The sequence below is a fragment of the Quercus suber genome, unplaced genomic scaffold (assembly GCF_002906115.3).
Source record: "Quercus suber isolate HL8 unplaced genomic scaffold, Cork oak 2.0 scaffold_989, whole genome shotgun sequence".
Lineage (NCBI taxonomy): Eukaryota > Viridiplantae > Streptophyta > Magnoliopsida > Fagales > Fagaceae > Quercus > Quercus suber.
In genome coordinates, this window is record NW_027070404.1 from 40707 (window position 1) to 57699 (window position 16993).

Sequence of the window (16993 nt, forward strand, 5' to 3'; positions counted from 1 at the left end):
AGAATAAGATAAAACTGAGGAATGTAAATGCTGAAATTTTGAGTTGAATACTTGAATTGAGCCTTTTTACCTGCACTTCCTCTTCTTGCTCACTTTCCTCTAGGAAACTATACCATTTGGTTTGTCAAGTAAGACAAGGTTCTCCACATATTTATCAGCATAAGAACAACATGTGCTTTTACAAAACCCCAAATTCTTCACTTGTTGGCTCTCAGGGTCATATAAAGAGAGCATCAAACCATCTGATTGCATTTTCTGCACTAATACATGATCATTCTTCCAGAAACCTAACACTTTCCAGTGTAGCATATTGAGTTCAATAGTGAACTGTTTAGTCCAAGAATCCACAATTCCGTACTCTTTCATCACCCAAATAGAACAACTATATTGCTCGCCCATATGCCGACTCTCATAACATATTAGAGAAAGCAATCCTTTGAATTTTGAGGTAAGAATACGAATATCCAATCCAAATTTACCATTTGGCAAGGATATCACGCGGAAAACCTCATCACCCAAATCAAATGACAAAACTATTGAACTCGCATCTCCCCAATCGCTCGCCACAAAACCCGCATCTCCCCAATCAATCGCCGCAAAATAAACAGCTCCATTTAAATAAGCTCCTTGTGGGTGCCAATTTCTAATAGTAATCCTAGGCGGATATGAGTCACCAGCACTAGTTACTCTCCAAGATCCCTCGCTAACTGAGTAAACCTCAACCAGAGGTGGTTTGGCACCTTCGTACCCAATATTTACACATTGATAGGCAATTTTCACCACCTTATAATCATTGGTTTTTGAATCAAACCCAAACACTAGATAACAAGGAAAGAAGCCAGTAACGGAAGGGTTGGGAAGGGTAATATATTTTCTAATACAAGGATTCCAAAGAATAAAATGGTTTTCATCATAAAGACAAAACAATCCATTCGCGGAACCGACTAATTGAAAATGGCTAAGAAGACGACTCCTTAATGGTAACTTAAGGTCTTGAATTTGTTCAGATGAGGAATCATTATTGTCATTGTCTTCGTGAATTAATTTGTAGCGCTCTACATGAGGTTTGGCATCCAAATACCTAACAATTAATTTGTTGGAATCGGAATGTGATCGAGTAAGGTTGGAATTGATGAAGGCTGAACTTGCGATTAGAGAGTTCCATGATTTGGAAACGCACCTGAATCGGATTAGGGATTTCACGGGCAGTCCATGCAGGATATCCGGCAACACATCGTATGGCAGATACTCCAGGTCCAACATTCCGGATTTTTTTTTTTCGACTTTACCAAATTCGGCGTATTGGGAATTTTTCTATTTAAAGCACTTGCGTGGGCCTTGTGATAGACAATCAAGTTATACTAACAAAAATTACTTTTTCTACTTTGTATAAAAAAAATATATATATATATATATATTAGGAAAAAAGAAGAAGATTGGGATAACTTTATTCACTCGAGTAAGCAGTGGGGCTTAGAAATTTTTTTCAATGTGTTTTTTAAGAAGTTCGTTTGAAATATTAATAAAATTATTAATTATTGTTATTTATTTGTTTTAGTAATTTGTTTATCTTTTATAAATTATAATTTGTTATATTGTTGTTTTATTAATTATAAAATTATTAATTGTTGTTTAGCCTAACACAATTTAATTTGTTAAAAAAAAAAAAAAAAAAAGAAAAAAAAGAAAAAGAAGAAGAAGATAAAGATGATGATGAAGATGAGAACAAAAATTAAAAGATGAGATTAGTGTCAACAAATTTACAGTGCAACAGACCTGAAGAGAAATCCTTGGAGATGAACAATGCTGAGAGAGGGAGGAGATAAGACTTTTTTTTTTTTTTTTTGATAACGAGATAAGACTATTAAGACTTAAGAAAGACAGAAGGTTAAGTGAGAGTTAGAACTTTTGAATAGAAGAGTATAGAGAGAACTTAAAAGACATTTTGAATATACGGTTGTGATGAGGTTTGGAACATGGGAATATTAGGATCGATGATAGATGGGACTTAGAGAGAAAGATGAAAATAGGGGAAGAGAAGACCAAAGACACGTGTGACATAGAAGAAAGAAAAGTTAAAAAATGAATCAAAAGATATGAGATATGGCAAGTCAGTGGTGGGATCAGTTTAGAGAAAATGAATGAATAGGGAAAACTTAAAATTAAAAACATGAATTTATATAATTAAATTAACTAAATATTGAGGTTTAAGAATTAAGAGTTAAGACTAAATATTTTTTATTATTTGATACTTAGTTATTGACTTGTTAATCTTCTTATTGTGTGAATTATGATGTTAAATTGATGTTTAACACTTAAGAGTTAAGGCTAAATGATTAGTATTATTTGATATTTAGTTATTTATTTATTAGAATTGACAATTTTATGTTCTACAAGAATATATATATATATATAAATTATTTTTTAGGTACCCCGAAACACCCTGAAACAGTACGCCGAAATTGACCGGTACCGAAATATTCCATTCCACTGGACAAACCGAAACGGGGTCTGAAACGGTATTCATAACATTGGTCTTTAGAGCCTTTTAGGATCTAATGGTTGTTACCAGGGAAGGTAGATTGGAGGAATTAATTCAAAAAGCACCCCGTAAATATTTGAAAATATGTCTCGGTATATCTTATATGGCTATCATTAGAAACAACTAATAAGTTTCCCATGCGATACACATATAATTTTGTTATATTTTATATAAGATGGTTTTGGATAATGTTGTACATATATTATTAAAAAAAGTAAAGTAAATTAGAGTAAAGAAACATATACATTTTGAGATATTAAAAATTAGTTTAGTAGTTTCACAACATATTTTTAGCCTTCTCAAGGTAAGATTAAAAAAAAAAAAAATCATAAAACCAAAGATAAATGCAAAAAGTAATAGGACCATGAAAATCAACCATTCATATTGTGTTCACATATTTCATACCATGAAATGAAAGTGATGCTGCACAAGATCAGTAGGCTGAATGCTCCGGCTTTAATGGGCTAAATGGATGTTGTGAAGGACTACAAAGATGAACACACTATCAAAGGGGACTGGGGTGGACTGGCCAAACACCTTCTGATGCCTAAGTTAGTTTCTCACAAGAATAGAGTTTCAACTTTTTAGAAGTAAAATCTCATAATGCACTTACTTTGGTTTGATTTAGACCGGTCCTTATATAGAGAACCTTGGAGCAGTTATTGGCTTAGTAACTTCCCTAAAATTCGTGGAAATCAGTGAGTCTGGACATAATTTCCTCAATGGTTATAGAAGTTACAACCATTGGTGGAAGTTAAGTACTTATGAGGAATTTGTGGTGATGAACATGGGTTGGGTAACCGCTCCAAGATTATGTGGCTCGAATCCTCCACACATGTGAGTGAGTCTATACTTGAGGATTTCAAGTGTCGTGTGGTTGTCTATGTGCTTTGCCCATTGACGACTCTTTTGTCCATAGATGGTGTTTTGTGATTGTCCATGTGCTTTGCCCACGGACAACTTTTTTGCTCAGACGGTCTATATGAACATTTGTCTAACTGATGTCATGGACGATCCTTATGGATGAACCAGAGATGGTAATTTTTGCTATCCCATCAGTTGTCCCCTTGTCCAGGGGTCGTCCAAGTATATTGTGGGGATTTAATTCACGCCTTTAAGGTTCTGACCTAACTCCTTTTCCTTTCTTTTTCTTTCTTTTTTTTAGGAGCCACGTGTCATGATTTAATTGGTTGACCTATTGCGTCGATTACATTTGTCAAAGGGATTGCCACGTGTCGTCTTCTTAATGGATGGTGTCGCTTCGCTGACCCTACTTCTGGGCCCTATAAATAGGCATATTCTCTTTCTTGCCCTTCACCTTTCTCATAATCTTCCCTCTGCCATCTCGTCCAAGACCCTCGTCTAGCCCTTGTCCTAGTTCTGTCAAGTATTTCTTCTTCCTTTTTAGGTTTTTGTCTTAATCTTTATTTTAGTCATGTCTTCGTCTAGTAGTAGTACAGAGAGAGAGATAGACGAGTACCAGGACGTTTCTTTTAGGAGTTATGAGAGTGGTGAGGGTAGCACGAGCTATAGTAGTAGTTCCTCAGACGAGCATTATTCGTCTGGGGTTCTTGGTATTTCCTTAGAGGAATTCCAGGATATACAACGTAGGACGGCCTTTGGAACTGGGACTAGCTCATCCAGAGAGCCACCTAGCCCTTCTCAAGATGAGGATGAGGAAGAGGAGAATGTGATATACAGCTGGGCCCTTGAAGTAGCGTCCACCTTAGATGCCCCTAAGTTGAAAACTCTTGTAGATAGATACCAAATCCCTAGGGAGTTCAAACCTCGTCTACCTAAGGAAGGAGAATGGTGTTGTTCTCCCTCTTCTGGTTTGGGAGTATATACTTCTTACCTTTTAGCTGGCCTTAGGTTTCTCCTAAATTCTTTTTGTAGAGGTCTTTTCCATTGGTTGGGTATTGGACCTAACCAGCTCAACCCTAATGGATGGAAGATGGTAGTTGCCATGCAAGTGCTAGGGCGTGAGGCATAGGAAGGGGACTGTCCTATAACAGTGGACGAGTTCCTCTACTGTTATAAGCCCTCAGAGATAAAAGAAGTCTGCTAGTTTTTACCAGTTCTCGTCCAGAGGCTCTCACTATAGTTTAATAAAGGGCCGTAGCTCATTTAATAGGCTCTGGAAAACAGAACTTTTTATTATTTTCAGAAATTGGGTTGGGGACCCAGTAGATGTGGGTAATGCCCCCTTCCCACCTTTTACTAGCCCTCTAGTCGCCTTCGTCCTGAGGGTATGTGTCTTTTCCATTTTATTTCATTTCTCTTTACATATTTTCTAACTTTCAGTCGTCTATCTCCCATTTCCTTTTTTTTATTGATGCAGCTATTGTTCATCCACGCTTGGACAAATTTTACTTGGATCGAATTGACCAAGTACGTGCCTTCCTAGGAGAACTTTTCACGATCTAGTGACTCTCAGTAGTTTAGCTATATGGGGGCTTGGCCCAGTACCTACTGCTGAGAATCTTGGTCACGAGGAAACCACTCATAGAAGTAAGTATTGTCCATTCTTCTTTCTTTCTTTTTTTTTTTTTTTTTTTTTTTTTTTTTTTTTTTTTTTTTTTTAACTTGATTTTCCTTGTTGCAGGAATAACTACAATGAGGGAGAATAAGGAGAAAACCATAACTAGTGGGGACGAGGATGCCTCGGTGCCACCAGTCATCCAGAAAACTTCCGTCCAGATAGGGAAGAGAAAATATAAGTCTATATCTAGTGTTGTGGATCTGGACGACCTTCCAAGTCATCGAGGTTCTAAGAAGCAAAAACCTGGCAAGGCTTCTCTTCCCAAGGTTCCCAAGTTTACACCCCAACGGTAGACCTGGACGACCCTCCAATCGATGTGGAGCCTGTCCAAATAGTTCATCCATCCAAACTGATCCTACTCCCCTCCAGCCAAGACTCCTTGCAAGCCTCATCCGTCAGAGCCATCTGAGCGTCCTTCTAACCTGGTTCTGGACAAGAGCTACGCATGGAGGACGTTCAAAGGAATAATCACTAATAATGAAGTTAATGAATGCAACAATATGTCAGTGAAGGAGTTTGAATGCTCTGGTATCCATGACCTCTTTAAGGTATGAGTTTCATTCGTCCTTGTGTTTTTTAGTAGGATATATATATATATATATATATATATATATTTTTTTTTTTAATTTTTTTATAAATAAAATGTCTAACTTTCCTTTGTCCACACATGGGCTATGTCAAAGTTTTATATAGCGACGTGCCAGGCCAAGGAACTCTGTGCGAAGGCCAAGACAGCTAAGGAGAAGGCTAAGGAGCTGAACAATGAAATTCTATTAAAAAAGGGGGAGGTGATTAGGTTGACTGATGATTTCAATCGTCTACAAGGAAGTGAGACGAAGCTGAAGAACGAGGTGAAGGAGCTTAAAGCAGATGCCATCGAGAAAGACACTCAAATTTGCTCACTTGGAGGGACAAGTTTCTAGGTTTGCCACGTCCTTGGAGAAAGCACATCAGGAAGCCATATCAGCCTTCAAGAAGTTTGATGAGTACAAGAATTGTCTAGATAGTCACTATGCTGCTGGCTATGAGGACTTCTGTGCTAATGCCAAGGAAGCATTTCCTGACTTAAACTTTGACTCTTTCAAGCTTCCTCTCGCTACAGAAAGTTCCTTGTTGCAGACGAGTTTTGAAGACGTCAACGTGATGGACGATACTGATAATGAAGTGACCCAGGACGACCCCAAGTCTAGAGGTAATGCCCCCAGTGGTTTATCCAACTAATGTTATTTTATCATTCGATCTTATTAAAGGTGCTCATTGTTTTGGGCTTTGCTCTCTCTTTTTTTTTTTATTATTTATAATTTATCCAAGTACAATTATCTCGTCCAAGTTTATGGACGAGCTTTATATACGATCAGTTATATTGTCTACATAACTTTAAGGGTTTTTGGACGTTGGTCGTCCACCCTTCTTTGAATGAATGAATGAATGTTTTCCATTTTCTCATTTCATTATGTTCGAATACGTTTAAGAATTTATGGACATACTTTATTAATATCGTCCATGTCATTTCCATGGCTGTGTGGTTCGTCCATTTAGGAAAACATTTTATCTTGTCTTGAGCATATGGATGAATTTCTTCTTACATCGCCAAAATAGAGTAAAATGAATCCTTCATGTTTGCCATGTAAGTACAGCTTGTCCATGAAGGATGTGTCTTTTTGCTAGCTTTATTCATTATTCAAACTTGGGACGATTATTTACTCATCCTTAGCGAAATTGTTCCCAGCAAATGTTCGTCCATGTACTGGATTGTTAAACTAGTTACATTCGTCTATGGGCTTGTGGTGTTTTTACACGCATATTATTCGTCCATGGTTTAGACGATTAGGCCTTTGGTTTAATCTCAGGGGCCTTTGGTTTTATCTTGTCTTAAGCTTAGATGGATATAGCATTGGTTTTACCTCGTCTCAAGCTTAGACAGATATACCTTAGGTTTATTTTTCTCACTTTATCCTTTTGAGGAAAGCTTATAGACGGTACATCCTTGCATCCAAGGATTTTATTCATCTTTGGTTGTTTTCCTTTTGTGGATTATTTTGAATGAAATCACAAAAATGAAGGATTCCCATACAATCATATATATACTTGGAAATACATCATATATATATTTGGAAATACATCATATAATTATAGTATAAAATCTAAAATTCCTTATTACAAGAGTCTCCACCAAAATTTATAAATGCAAATCTAAAAAAGATAAAATGAAATGAGACATTTTCCTTTATTTTTGGTGAAAGGAAAAGAGGTCTTAGAGTTTCAAATTTCAATGGAGAATTCAACACCATAACTAATTATTCAATTCTATGTTTAAATTATAATTTATATTGGAAAGAAATTAATTTTATTTATCTCTATACATTAAGAGGATTTAAAAAGTTAGTTATGACTTCAAAAAATGTGAAAAATACCCTTAATCTAATTAGATAATCCTTATTCTTAAAAATAAAAAATAGGGTTAAAATTGCAATTCAAAAACAAAAAACTACCAGAGAAACTTTTTTCTTAAAAATTAGCAAACACTCTCCATTTAAATATATCTACGCACGTTTGATACATTTTTTCCTTTAAAACTAGCACACATTAAATCCAGCAGCAGTTTACTCATTTTCAAAATCCTAAAATTTAATTTCTTAATAGTAACCTCACTAACAATAGACAAATTCAAATTGAAAAATTACATTAAACTCAAAATAAATAAATAAATAAGCCTTATTGCACGTGCATAGCATGTGTGACGAAGTTAGTATAAGTTAAACGAGTTTAGTTGTGACAAAAGAGGTCAATCCGTCTTGATAAAAATAATGAATCAAATCATTTGGGGTTATTCACATTATGTTGGACAATAAAAATTAACTATAAAAATTCACATTATCTTTGGAGAACATATGGTTGGTGTTATCCAATGTTGGTAAGATTATTAAAACTCAACAAACTCATTTTCTTTTTCCCTGAAGGATTATCTATTTTGATTGATTTTTTTATGAATAGATATTCATATCCAATTCCTTTTGTTTATTACTAAAAAATACAATAAAAAAAATCTGTTAGTCCCATGGTTCTTCAATCTTCTTGCTTTTCATAAACAACCTTATAAAACAACTTTCACTCAGATTTCTTAAACTTCATAGTTTCTTCCACAAAAAAAAACACTTCATTCCACTTAGATATTTTTGGGAACTAAGGGACTATTTGGTAGTATAACTAGATCAACATTTTTCAGTATTTAAACAACGTTACACATATTTCCACACATTTTTTCATCCACGTGTATTTTCAAGAAATACAAACAACATTACCAAACACCCCATAAACTTCCTTCCAACTAGTCAAATTTGTCATTTTCTTATCTTCTGTTAGGTTCTAAAGATTTAGGAATTTATGTATTTAGAACTCTAATTTGTATTGTTGGCAAACCATGATCAAAACAGATTACTTAGTCTTGTTTAGACTTGCTTAAAAGTGTATTATTTATGTAAAGTTGGAACAAGCTGATGCAGGATTGAATAGTGCTTCTCGGCCTGGTTCGATTGATCGAAGCTTAGGCTTGATCAATCGAAAATCAGGTCAGATGCATTTTTTCTGTGGAATTCCAACTCAGCCCTAACTCCTAAAACGTTTAGGGTTTTATGTTTTTTCCCTAAGTATATAAGGCAAACCCTAGCCACGTTTTAGAGGTTGCTAATATTGCTGTTTTGTGTAAATCTCTTGTGAGATCTAGAGGAGCTTTCCTTTACACAAAGTTTAGGGTTTTCAAGGAGGAGATGTTCTCTACACCTTGATGATCAATTCAGTTGCTGCCATTGAAGCTTAAAGAAAAACAAGCGTGGATGCTTGTACTTGTTGAAGAATCCAAGAAAGAAGGAGTCCGTAGATTCGGAACTTGCACGTGGTCGTGTGAGTAAGTTCTACTGGTGGGTAGCAATAAGAAGTCAAGCATGGGGGCTTGTAAGTCTTATTGTATGAACTTCGCTTCTTTCAAGATAGTGGATTTAAGTTTACCTTAAGGATAGCTAGGTCAAATTCTCCTCAGATTTTTATCGTGTGGTTTCCTAAGTCATCATATCATTGTGTTATTTACTTTTCCGCTGCTATATACTTGATATGATTGTTTGATTGTGTTAACTTAAATTTGCATAATTTGACTAAGTTAATCACTTGGCTAATTAACTAGGTTAATCTTGTTGTTGTTTAAGGGGTCTAAAAACTGTTCAAGTGGTATTAGAGCAGGTTACTCTTTTGTTTTAGATCTTTTGATCTAAGAGCTGATCCTTGACCCCTGTTGTCATGGAACACGGACGCTCTCTAGTTGTTCCTTCTCACTTTGATGGGAATAATTATGCTTATTGGAAAGTAAGGATGAAAGCATTCCTGAAATCAATTGATGAGAGAGTCTAGAACTCAGTTGAATATGGATGGGAGAAGCCCACTATTCTTGTGAGTGAGTAGCAAACTTCTCAAAAAGAAGCAGCTGGGTTCAATAGCAAAGCTATGAATCTCATCTTTAACGCTGTTTCTATGGAGGAATTTAAGAGAATCTCTAATGTTGAGGTTGCTCACACTGCTTGGAAAATCCTTCAAACCGTGCATGAAGACATTAAGTCAGTTAAAATTAATAAGTTGCAGCAGTTAACATACAGATTTGAAAGCATTAGGATGTCTGATGATGAATCTTTTGATGAATTCTATACTAAGTTGAATGATATTGTTAATTCTGCATTTAATCTAGGTGAAATTTATGATCAACCTAAAATTATTAGGAAGATTCTTAGATCCTTGACTGAGAACTTTAGACCCAAAGTGACTGCCATCACTGAAAGTAAGGATGTTGACTCCATTCTTGTGAATGAACTTATTGGATCTCTCCAATCCTATGAGTTAGACCTACCCAAAATAAACAAATCCAAATCAATGGCTCTTAAGTCTATTGATGATGTTGATGTTGGTAGATTTGATGATGAGCTTTCTGCTACAGAGATTGCTTACCTTGCCAAGAACTTTAGAAACTTTCTTAGGAATAGTAACAAAAAGGCAAGAGGCACAAACACTGCTGAACCTAGAAACTTTAGGAAGAATGATCCCACTAAGGTTAATAACTTTGAAAAACCTAGAGAGAAAGTTGGTCTATCTTCAAACAACTCTATAGGTTCTCAATGTTTTGGATGTCACGGGTATGGTCACATGAAATTTGAATGTCCCACATACTTGATGTCTAAGGGGAAGGCTATGGCTGTAACCCTTAGTGATAATGAAGTTTCTGATGATGAGTCTAGATATGACGAGGATGGAAACTTTATTGCTTTCACTGCTACCGCTATAGTCAATGAAAGTGTGTCTGTTGAAGAGAACCCTTCTGATGGGGAACTCTCTAAAGATGCAGATCTTCAAGAAGCCTATAATAAACTTTGCAAAGTTGTTGCAAAGGATGCCATGAATATTGAATTAGGCTTAAAGAAAATTTCATCTCTTGAGCTTGAAAAGAAAATTTTGCCTATTAAATTGTTTGATGCTAATAATCTTTTGAACAATGTGAAATCTGAGAATACGCTCTTGCTTGATAAAGTTAAAACTTTGGAACATGATTTTTCTGTTGCTAGATCTGCTAGTTCTAAACTTGATCAAATGCTAAGTGTTCAAAAGGCTCATTCTGACAAATCTGGATTAGGTTTTGTTGAAAGTATCACTGTGTCTGCACCAAATTCCACAAACTTTGTTCCTTCTTCTTTCACTGAACCCCCTGTGAGTGAGGTTGTCAAACCTGTAGAGGTCACACCTCCTAGGAAGATTAAGGTTGATCTGAAAGAGTCTAAACCTAAGAAGTTTACCCTTTCTAAGGACAAGATGCATGGTAAGCCTGTTTGGGTTTGTCATTTTTGTGGAAAGTCTGGACAAATTCGTCCAAATTGTTACAAGCTGCAAACAGCTAATCGAGCAAATAAGCCGAAAGTGCTTGTGCCTCAAGCACAAGATCCTATGGCACTCATTGGTGAATTGGTAGAGGCTCTAAACCTTTATTCCAATCCTGGAGTTGGAAATCACTCTAATGTGAATAAGAACTCTAATGCACGTAGTGCGTCTAAAAAGTTTTGGATGCAAAAGGCTCAATCTAATTGAGTCGTTTGGACATGGTCCTTGTGCTTCTTTGCTCTATCTTTTAAGAAATTTGTTCTTTGGTTTCTTTTTACCTTTTTGTTTCTAGGATTTGCATTGCATAACATTCATGCATTTCATTCTAGGATTTTTTTTAATAAAAAAAAAAAGGGAAAAAGGAAACAAATTGTGTTTTGCATTCTCTTTTTTGGTTTTTGAGAATAAGGTTGGTCAATCTATTTTCACATAACATGTCTTTGTACATTGTTTAGCTTTGATGAGCTTATTTATTGCACTTTACTAGTTGAAACTTTGTAGTGCATGTTGTGTGGGAAAGATGTTTATGGCGTTTATCACTTTGTCTTAATCTTAAAGTCACATGTTATTTGACTATCAGACTTGATCCTTTTGAGAAAGGCATAAATAACCATCTCACCACTGTTCACAAGCCAATCATGAACACCTTAGTGCATATCATAAGATTCTGTGCTCGAGAAAGTGTAGCACATGCACAAAAAGAACATAAGGTGTAGCCTTGGTTTAATTACTTAATGCTTAAAATTGGTGTGTACATTATCCCGGCTTTTAACAAGTTTCTAAACAACTAAAATCTGTGTGTACAGTATGAGGCAAAATTCAAGAAACTTACATGATTGCAAGCTTATGTTCTAGGAGATGTGGGAGTTATATGATGTAACTTTTTAGGTGATAGTCTCTTTTAAATTCTATGTGATGGATTTTGTAGACTTTATGGTTGATTTTTATTCACATATCACCTCACATGTATCTCGAGCTTTTGCTAGTTGCACACATTACACAAGTTACTCTTTGCTAAACATTGTACATATTATTGTGTGTGTTTTTCGTCTGACCAACTAAGTTTGAAAAATACCTTGAGTTTTATGCACAACTGATTTGTTGCTTGAGAATTAAAAAAGGGAGATTGTTTGAAATCTAAATCTTTGGGAGAATTGGGTTTAAATCTTGGGATTTTGAAAAATTTTCATCTCTTACTCATGCATGTCATCCTCATTTTTCTATGCTTTGAGGAGAATTGCATCAAAATTCTGGTGTTTTTCAAAAACTCATTTTTTTTTACAATTTCGATCGATCGAGTCTATTTTTCGGTCAATCGAAATTGCGAATAAAAATTTCTATGAGCCTCTATCTGTTTCGATTGATTGAAACTGTTTTTCGATCAATCGAATATCGTGAATCAAGTTTTTAAAAAATCTGAGTTTGACTCATTCAAAACACTTTTTCAAAAGTTTTTCAACTTTTCTCTCTCTCTTCGACTCGGCAAAGCACAATCACCAAATTTTTATCGTTTTCCTCCCAAATTTTTGCAAGGTTTTTCTCCTCTAAGGCTGGTAAGACCTTTATACCCTTTCTTTTGCATTGTTTTTCATGTTTTCATGCATTTTTCTCATAGTTTTTAGGTAAATTTTCGGATTTTGCATAAATTGGGGTTTTTGTTTAATCAAGCCTTATTTTGTCATATTGATCAATGGGTTTTGTTGCTATATGAATATATTCATGATCTATGTTGGTTAATTTGAAAATTTTGTGGTTTTGTGAAAAATTAAAATTTCTAGGGATTGTATTGAATCCGATTTGGGGATTTTGTTCAATTGGGTTAAAATTGATGAAATTGGAAAGTTTTTTTGATGTAATTGATCATTCTAATATGTTTTGAAACTTGTGTGATGATCAATTCGTCAATTTATTTCAAAACATTCAAGTGGTTTTATAATTTTTGGGGTTTTTGTTAAAAACTCTATGCTTAAGCCAATTTTGTGAATTTAAATTTCAATTGAACTTAGTTTCACTGCATTAGAGTATGCATCATGACATTTAAATTGTTCATGCATCGTATAGATTTTTGTTCTATATCTGTTTTGTGCTAACTTGCAGTCTGCCCTTGGTTTTTCTCTTTTCCCTTTTTTTTTTGGTTCTGCTGTGTGTCCTTGTCCTTTCCTTAGCACCATACCTAGGAAAACTAGAGCCCATAGGACTCCCTCCTCTTCTTCTGAGTCTCCCTCTAGGAGTGAGTTGTTTAAGGATGCAAAATGGAAAGAGGCCTTTGATAAGTTGAACAGTAAAAGGAAAATATGGGCTGAGCGTCCTATTATCCTAGATGAGGTTGATCCTACCATTAGGGAAAACTTAGATAGACGAGGTTGGTTATCCCTGTTGGAGATAGATCATCCACCTCCGACTGCCCTCATTAGAGAGTTCTATTCGAACCTCTCTTGCCACGTCTATGATTCCAACACCTCTATTAGGAGTTGGATACGAGGTGTTGAGTACACCATTACCCCTAGGGTAATGGATGAGGATCTTGGGGTTTCGGTCATTAGGCAGCCTGACTATCCTTATGCGGAGTCTCCACCCTTAGATGACGCCATGTCATACATCACTGGATCTTCTATCTAGTGGGGTTCTGATCCTCGGATCACATCCGCTGAGCTTCCTATGACTACCTATCTTTTTCTTAGGATAGCTTTTCATTCTTTGTGGCCTATCTCTCATCTCCACACCATCCCTATTGAGAGATGTGTGTTTCTGTATGCCCTTGTTTCTGGTGCTTTTATTTCTTTTCCTCATCTGTTTCTTCGTTCTTTGAACGAGATTCATAGGAGTAGCGCTATTTAGATGGTTTCCTCGCGTCTGAGCCCATTCATATTACTGGTCCCATAGGTGCCTCTTTTCTTCATCTGAGGGCTACACATTTGAGGCCTTCTCGTGTTCAATCTTCTGGTGTTGCACCCCCTCCTTCATCTTTTACAGGTGATGCACAGGCTAAGGCGTCTGGTGCTGCTGGTGCTGCTGATGCTAATGTTCCTCCACCGACTACTTTGGATGTTTTCGACATTCAACATACGTTGGATCATGTCTTGACCGTTCAGGCGGCTCATGGATAGATTTTGGTGGACTTGCTCGATGAGGTTCATGCCCTACGTGCAGAGTTGGCGCATTCTAGGCGATATCCTACGCCACCTCCTTTTGATGATGGATTGTGATTGTCCTTTGGCATTCCGTCACAAAAAGGGGGAGTAGATTCTGGATTAGCTTGTAGAGTTTTTGTTGATAGGGGGAGTTTTGTGATTCTTTGAAGCCTGTGGTGATTAGATTGTATCTAGGAGCTCTACCTTGTATTTATATTCTTTTGGTTCTAGATGTATTTTTGATGGGCTATTCATGTTAGGGGGAGATACATTTATTGTGTTTCTTGTTTCACTGCTTATTGACTTATGTTATGTGAGTTATTCATTTGATATATGTCTTTATTTTGTGTTTTTGTGAAATCAAGAATTTATTTTGTTTACTTGTATTTTTCACACATGTGTTTATGTGTTTGTTGAGTATTTCAGGAAATACAGGTTGATTCAATTGAGCTGCTGTCTACACTTGCAACTGATGGATAGTAGTTAGGATTGGATTTGTTATGTAAAGGGCTGTCTATTTGTAAACTTTGAGCTTTAGTTTGTGTTTTGTCACGGATTGCCAAAGGGGGAGTTTGTTAAGTTCTAAAGATTTAGGAATTTATGTATTTAGAACTCTAATTTGTATTGTTGGCAAACCATGATTAAAACAGGTTATTTAGTCTTGTTTAGATTTGCTCAAAGTTGTATTATTTATGTAAAGTTGGAACAAGCTTATGCAAGATTGAATAGTGCTTCTCGGCCTGCTCGATCAATCGAACCTTAGGCTCGATCAATCGAAAATCGGGTCAGATGCCTTTTTTTTTAGCGGAATTCCAACTTAGCCCTAACTCCTAAAACGTTTAGGGTTTTATGTTTTTGCCCTAGGTATTTAAGGCAAACCCTAGCCACATTCTAGAGGTTGCTCATATTGCTGTTTTGTGTAAATCTCTTGTGAGATCTAGAGGAGCTTTCCTTTACACAAAGCTTAGGGTTTTCAAGGAGGAGATGTTATCTACACCTTGATGATCAATTCAATTGCTGCCATTGAAGCTTAAAGAAAAACAAGCGTGGGTGCTTGTACTTGTTGAAGAATCCAAGAAAGAAGGAGTCCATGGATTCGGAGCTTGTACGTGGTCGTGTGAGTAAGTTCTACTGGTAGGTAGTAATAAGAAGTCGAGCGTGGGGGCTTGTAAGTCTTATTATATGAACTTCGATTTTTTCAAGATAGTGGATTCAAGTTTACCTTGAGGATAGCTAGGTCAAATCCTCCTAGGTTTTTACTGTGTGGTTTCTTGGGTCATCATATCATTGTGTTATTTACTTTTCCGCTGCTATATACTTGATATGATTATTTGATTGTGTTAACCTAGATTTGCATAATTTGACTAAGTTAATCACTTAGCTAATTAACTAGGTTAATCCTGTTGTTGTTTAAGGGGTCTAAAAATTGTTCATCTTCCTTTTTAGAAACAAGTAAGCAACTTCCACTATATTTATTTATCTATTTTTAGAAAGTAAAGTTCGTTCCACTAACTCAAAAACTTGACCCCGCATTGAATTTTCTTCACATAAAGTTACAAAACATTAGTAGAAAAGATGCCCCAATTATTGTAACCCCAATGGAAATAATGGTTTGACTAAAGCATACCAACTATTCCACCCAAAAAAAAAAAAATTATGGATCTTGATATCTACTGCTCCTTTCTATTATCAGAAATTACAGAAAAAGACACCCCAATGGAAATTATGGTTTGACTAAAGCATACCAACTCAAGGACCAATCATTCTAAGTGTTTATTTCCATTATTGCTTCTTTAGTTTATTTGTTAATTACTTTTTTTTTTTTTGGAAACTTTATTTGTTAATTACAGTATTTTTAAAATGAATAACTGTAATTTTGTACAATAAAATTTACTAGATAAATTTTACTTGTCTCTCAGAGTCTCACTCACTTTTTTGTAGTTGGTAGGAACCACACGGACTGATAGGCCATTGAAATCATGACCGTGTCTAGGATCCACCATAACTTGCAATTATTCAATCACTCCATTGAAATCAATCCAATGGCTCACATTTGATTCACACACATAGAGTGTTATATGATCTTTCTGCTACACGCCTTAAGAGCAAAAGAGGAAGTATTTTGAGAGTTTCTGCAAAACAAAAAACACTTTCACAGATCACATTTCTCTCTCTCTCTCTCTCTCTCTCTCGGTTCTCCTGTTTCCATTCTCTTGCCTTTGGTTTTTCACCACTCACATCTTTGGCAAAGAAGAAAGCATGGCCGGGGCTTTGGTGGGTGGAGCATTTCTCTCTGCATTCCTTCAGATGGCGTTTGATAGGCTGGCTTCTACACATATACACTTAAATTAGACTAAGTAAATTTTTTATCTTATATATAAAAATAAAATAAAAAAACCTTATCAAACAACTTCCACTCAATTTCTTAATTTTTACTTATGGGAAGTAAACTTCATAGTTCCTTCCACAAAAAAACACTTCATACCACTTAGATATTTTTGGAAACTAAGAGGATATTTGGTACATGCACTTAAAAATTGAAAACATGTGTAGAAATACGTATGGGTGAAAAAGTGTGTAAAAATATATGTAATGTTATTTAAAAACTGAAAACATATGTTTGAGTGAGTGTACCAAATGAAAGCTAAACTTCCTCCCAACTAGTCAAATTTGTCATTTTCTTATCTTCTTTTTTCATAAACAAGTAAGCAACTTCCAGTTTCTAAAAAAAAAAAGTGAGCAACTTCCCCTATATTTATTTATTTATTTTTAGGAAGTAAAGTTCATTCCACTAGCTCAAAAACTTGACCCCGCGTTGAATTTTCTTTCACATAAAGTTAGAGAGTTACAAACATTTCTAGAAAAGAT

At 35.5% G+C, this 16993-nt stretch overlaps 1 protein-coding gene across 1 annotated transcript in view; it reads right to left on the reverse strand.

Moving 5' to 3' along the window:
- Positions 1–1308, reverse strand: part of LOC112007997 (F-box/kelch-repeat protein At3g23880) — a 6904-nt gene extending 5596 nt beyond the window's left edge. The window contains exon 1 of the mRNA XM_024040459.2: positions 71–1308. Within this exon, the coding sequence (XP_023896227.1) occupies positions 100–1263 (1164 nt within the window). The 5' untranslated portion in view covers positions 1264–1308 and the 3' untranslated portion in view covers positions 71–99. The remainder of the gene's footprint in view (positions 1–70) is intronic.
- Between the last annotated feature and the right edge of the window lie 15685 nt (positions 1309–16993).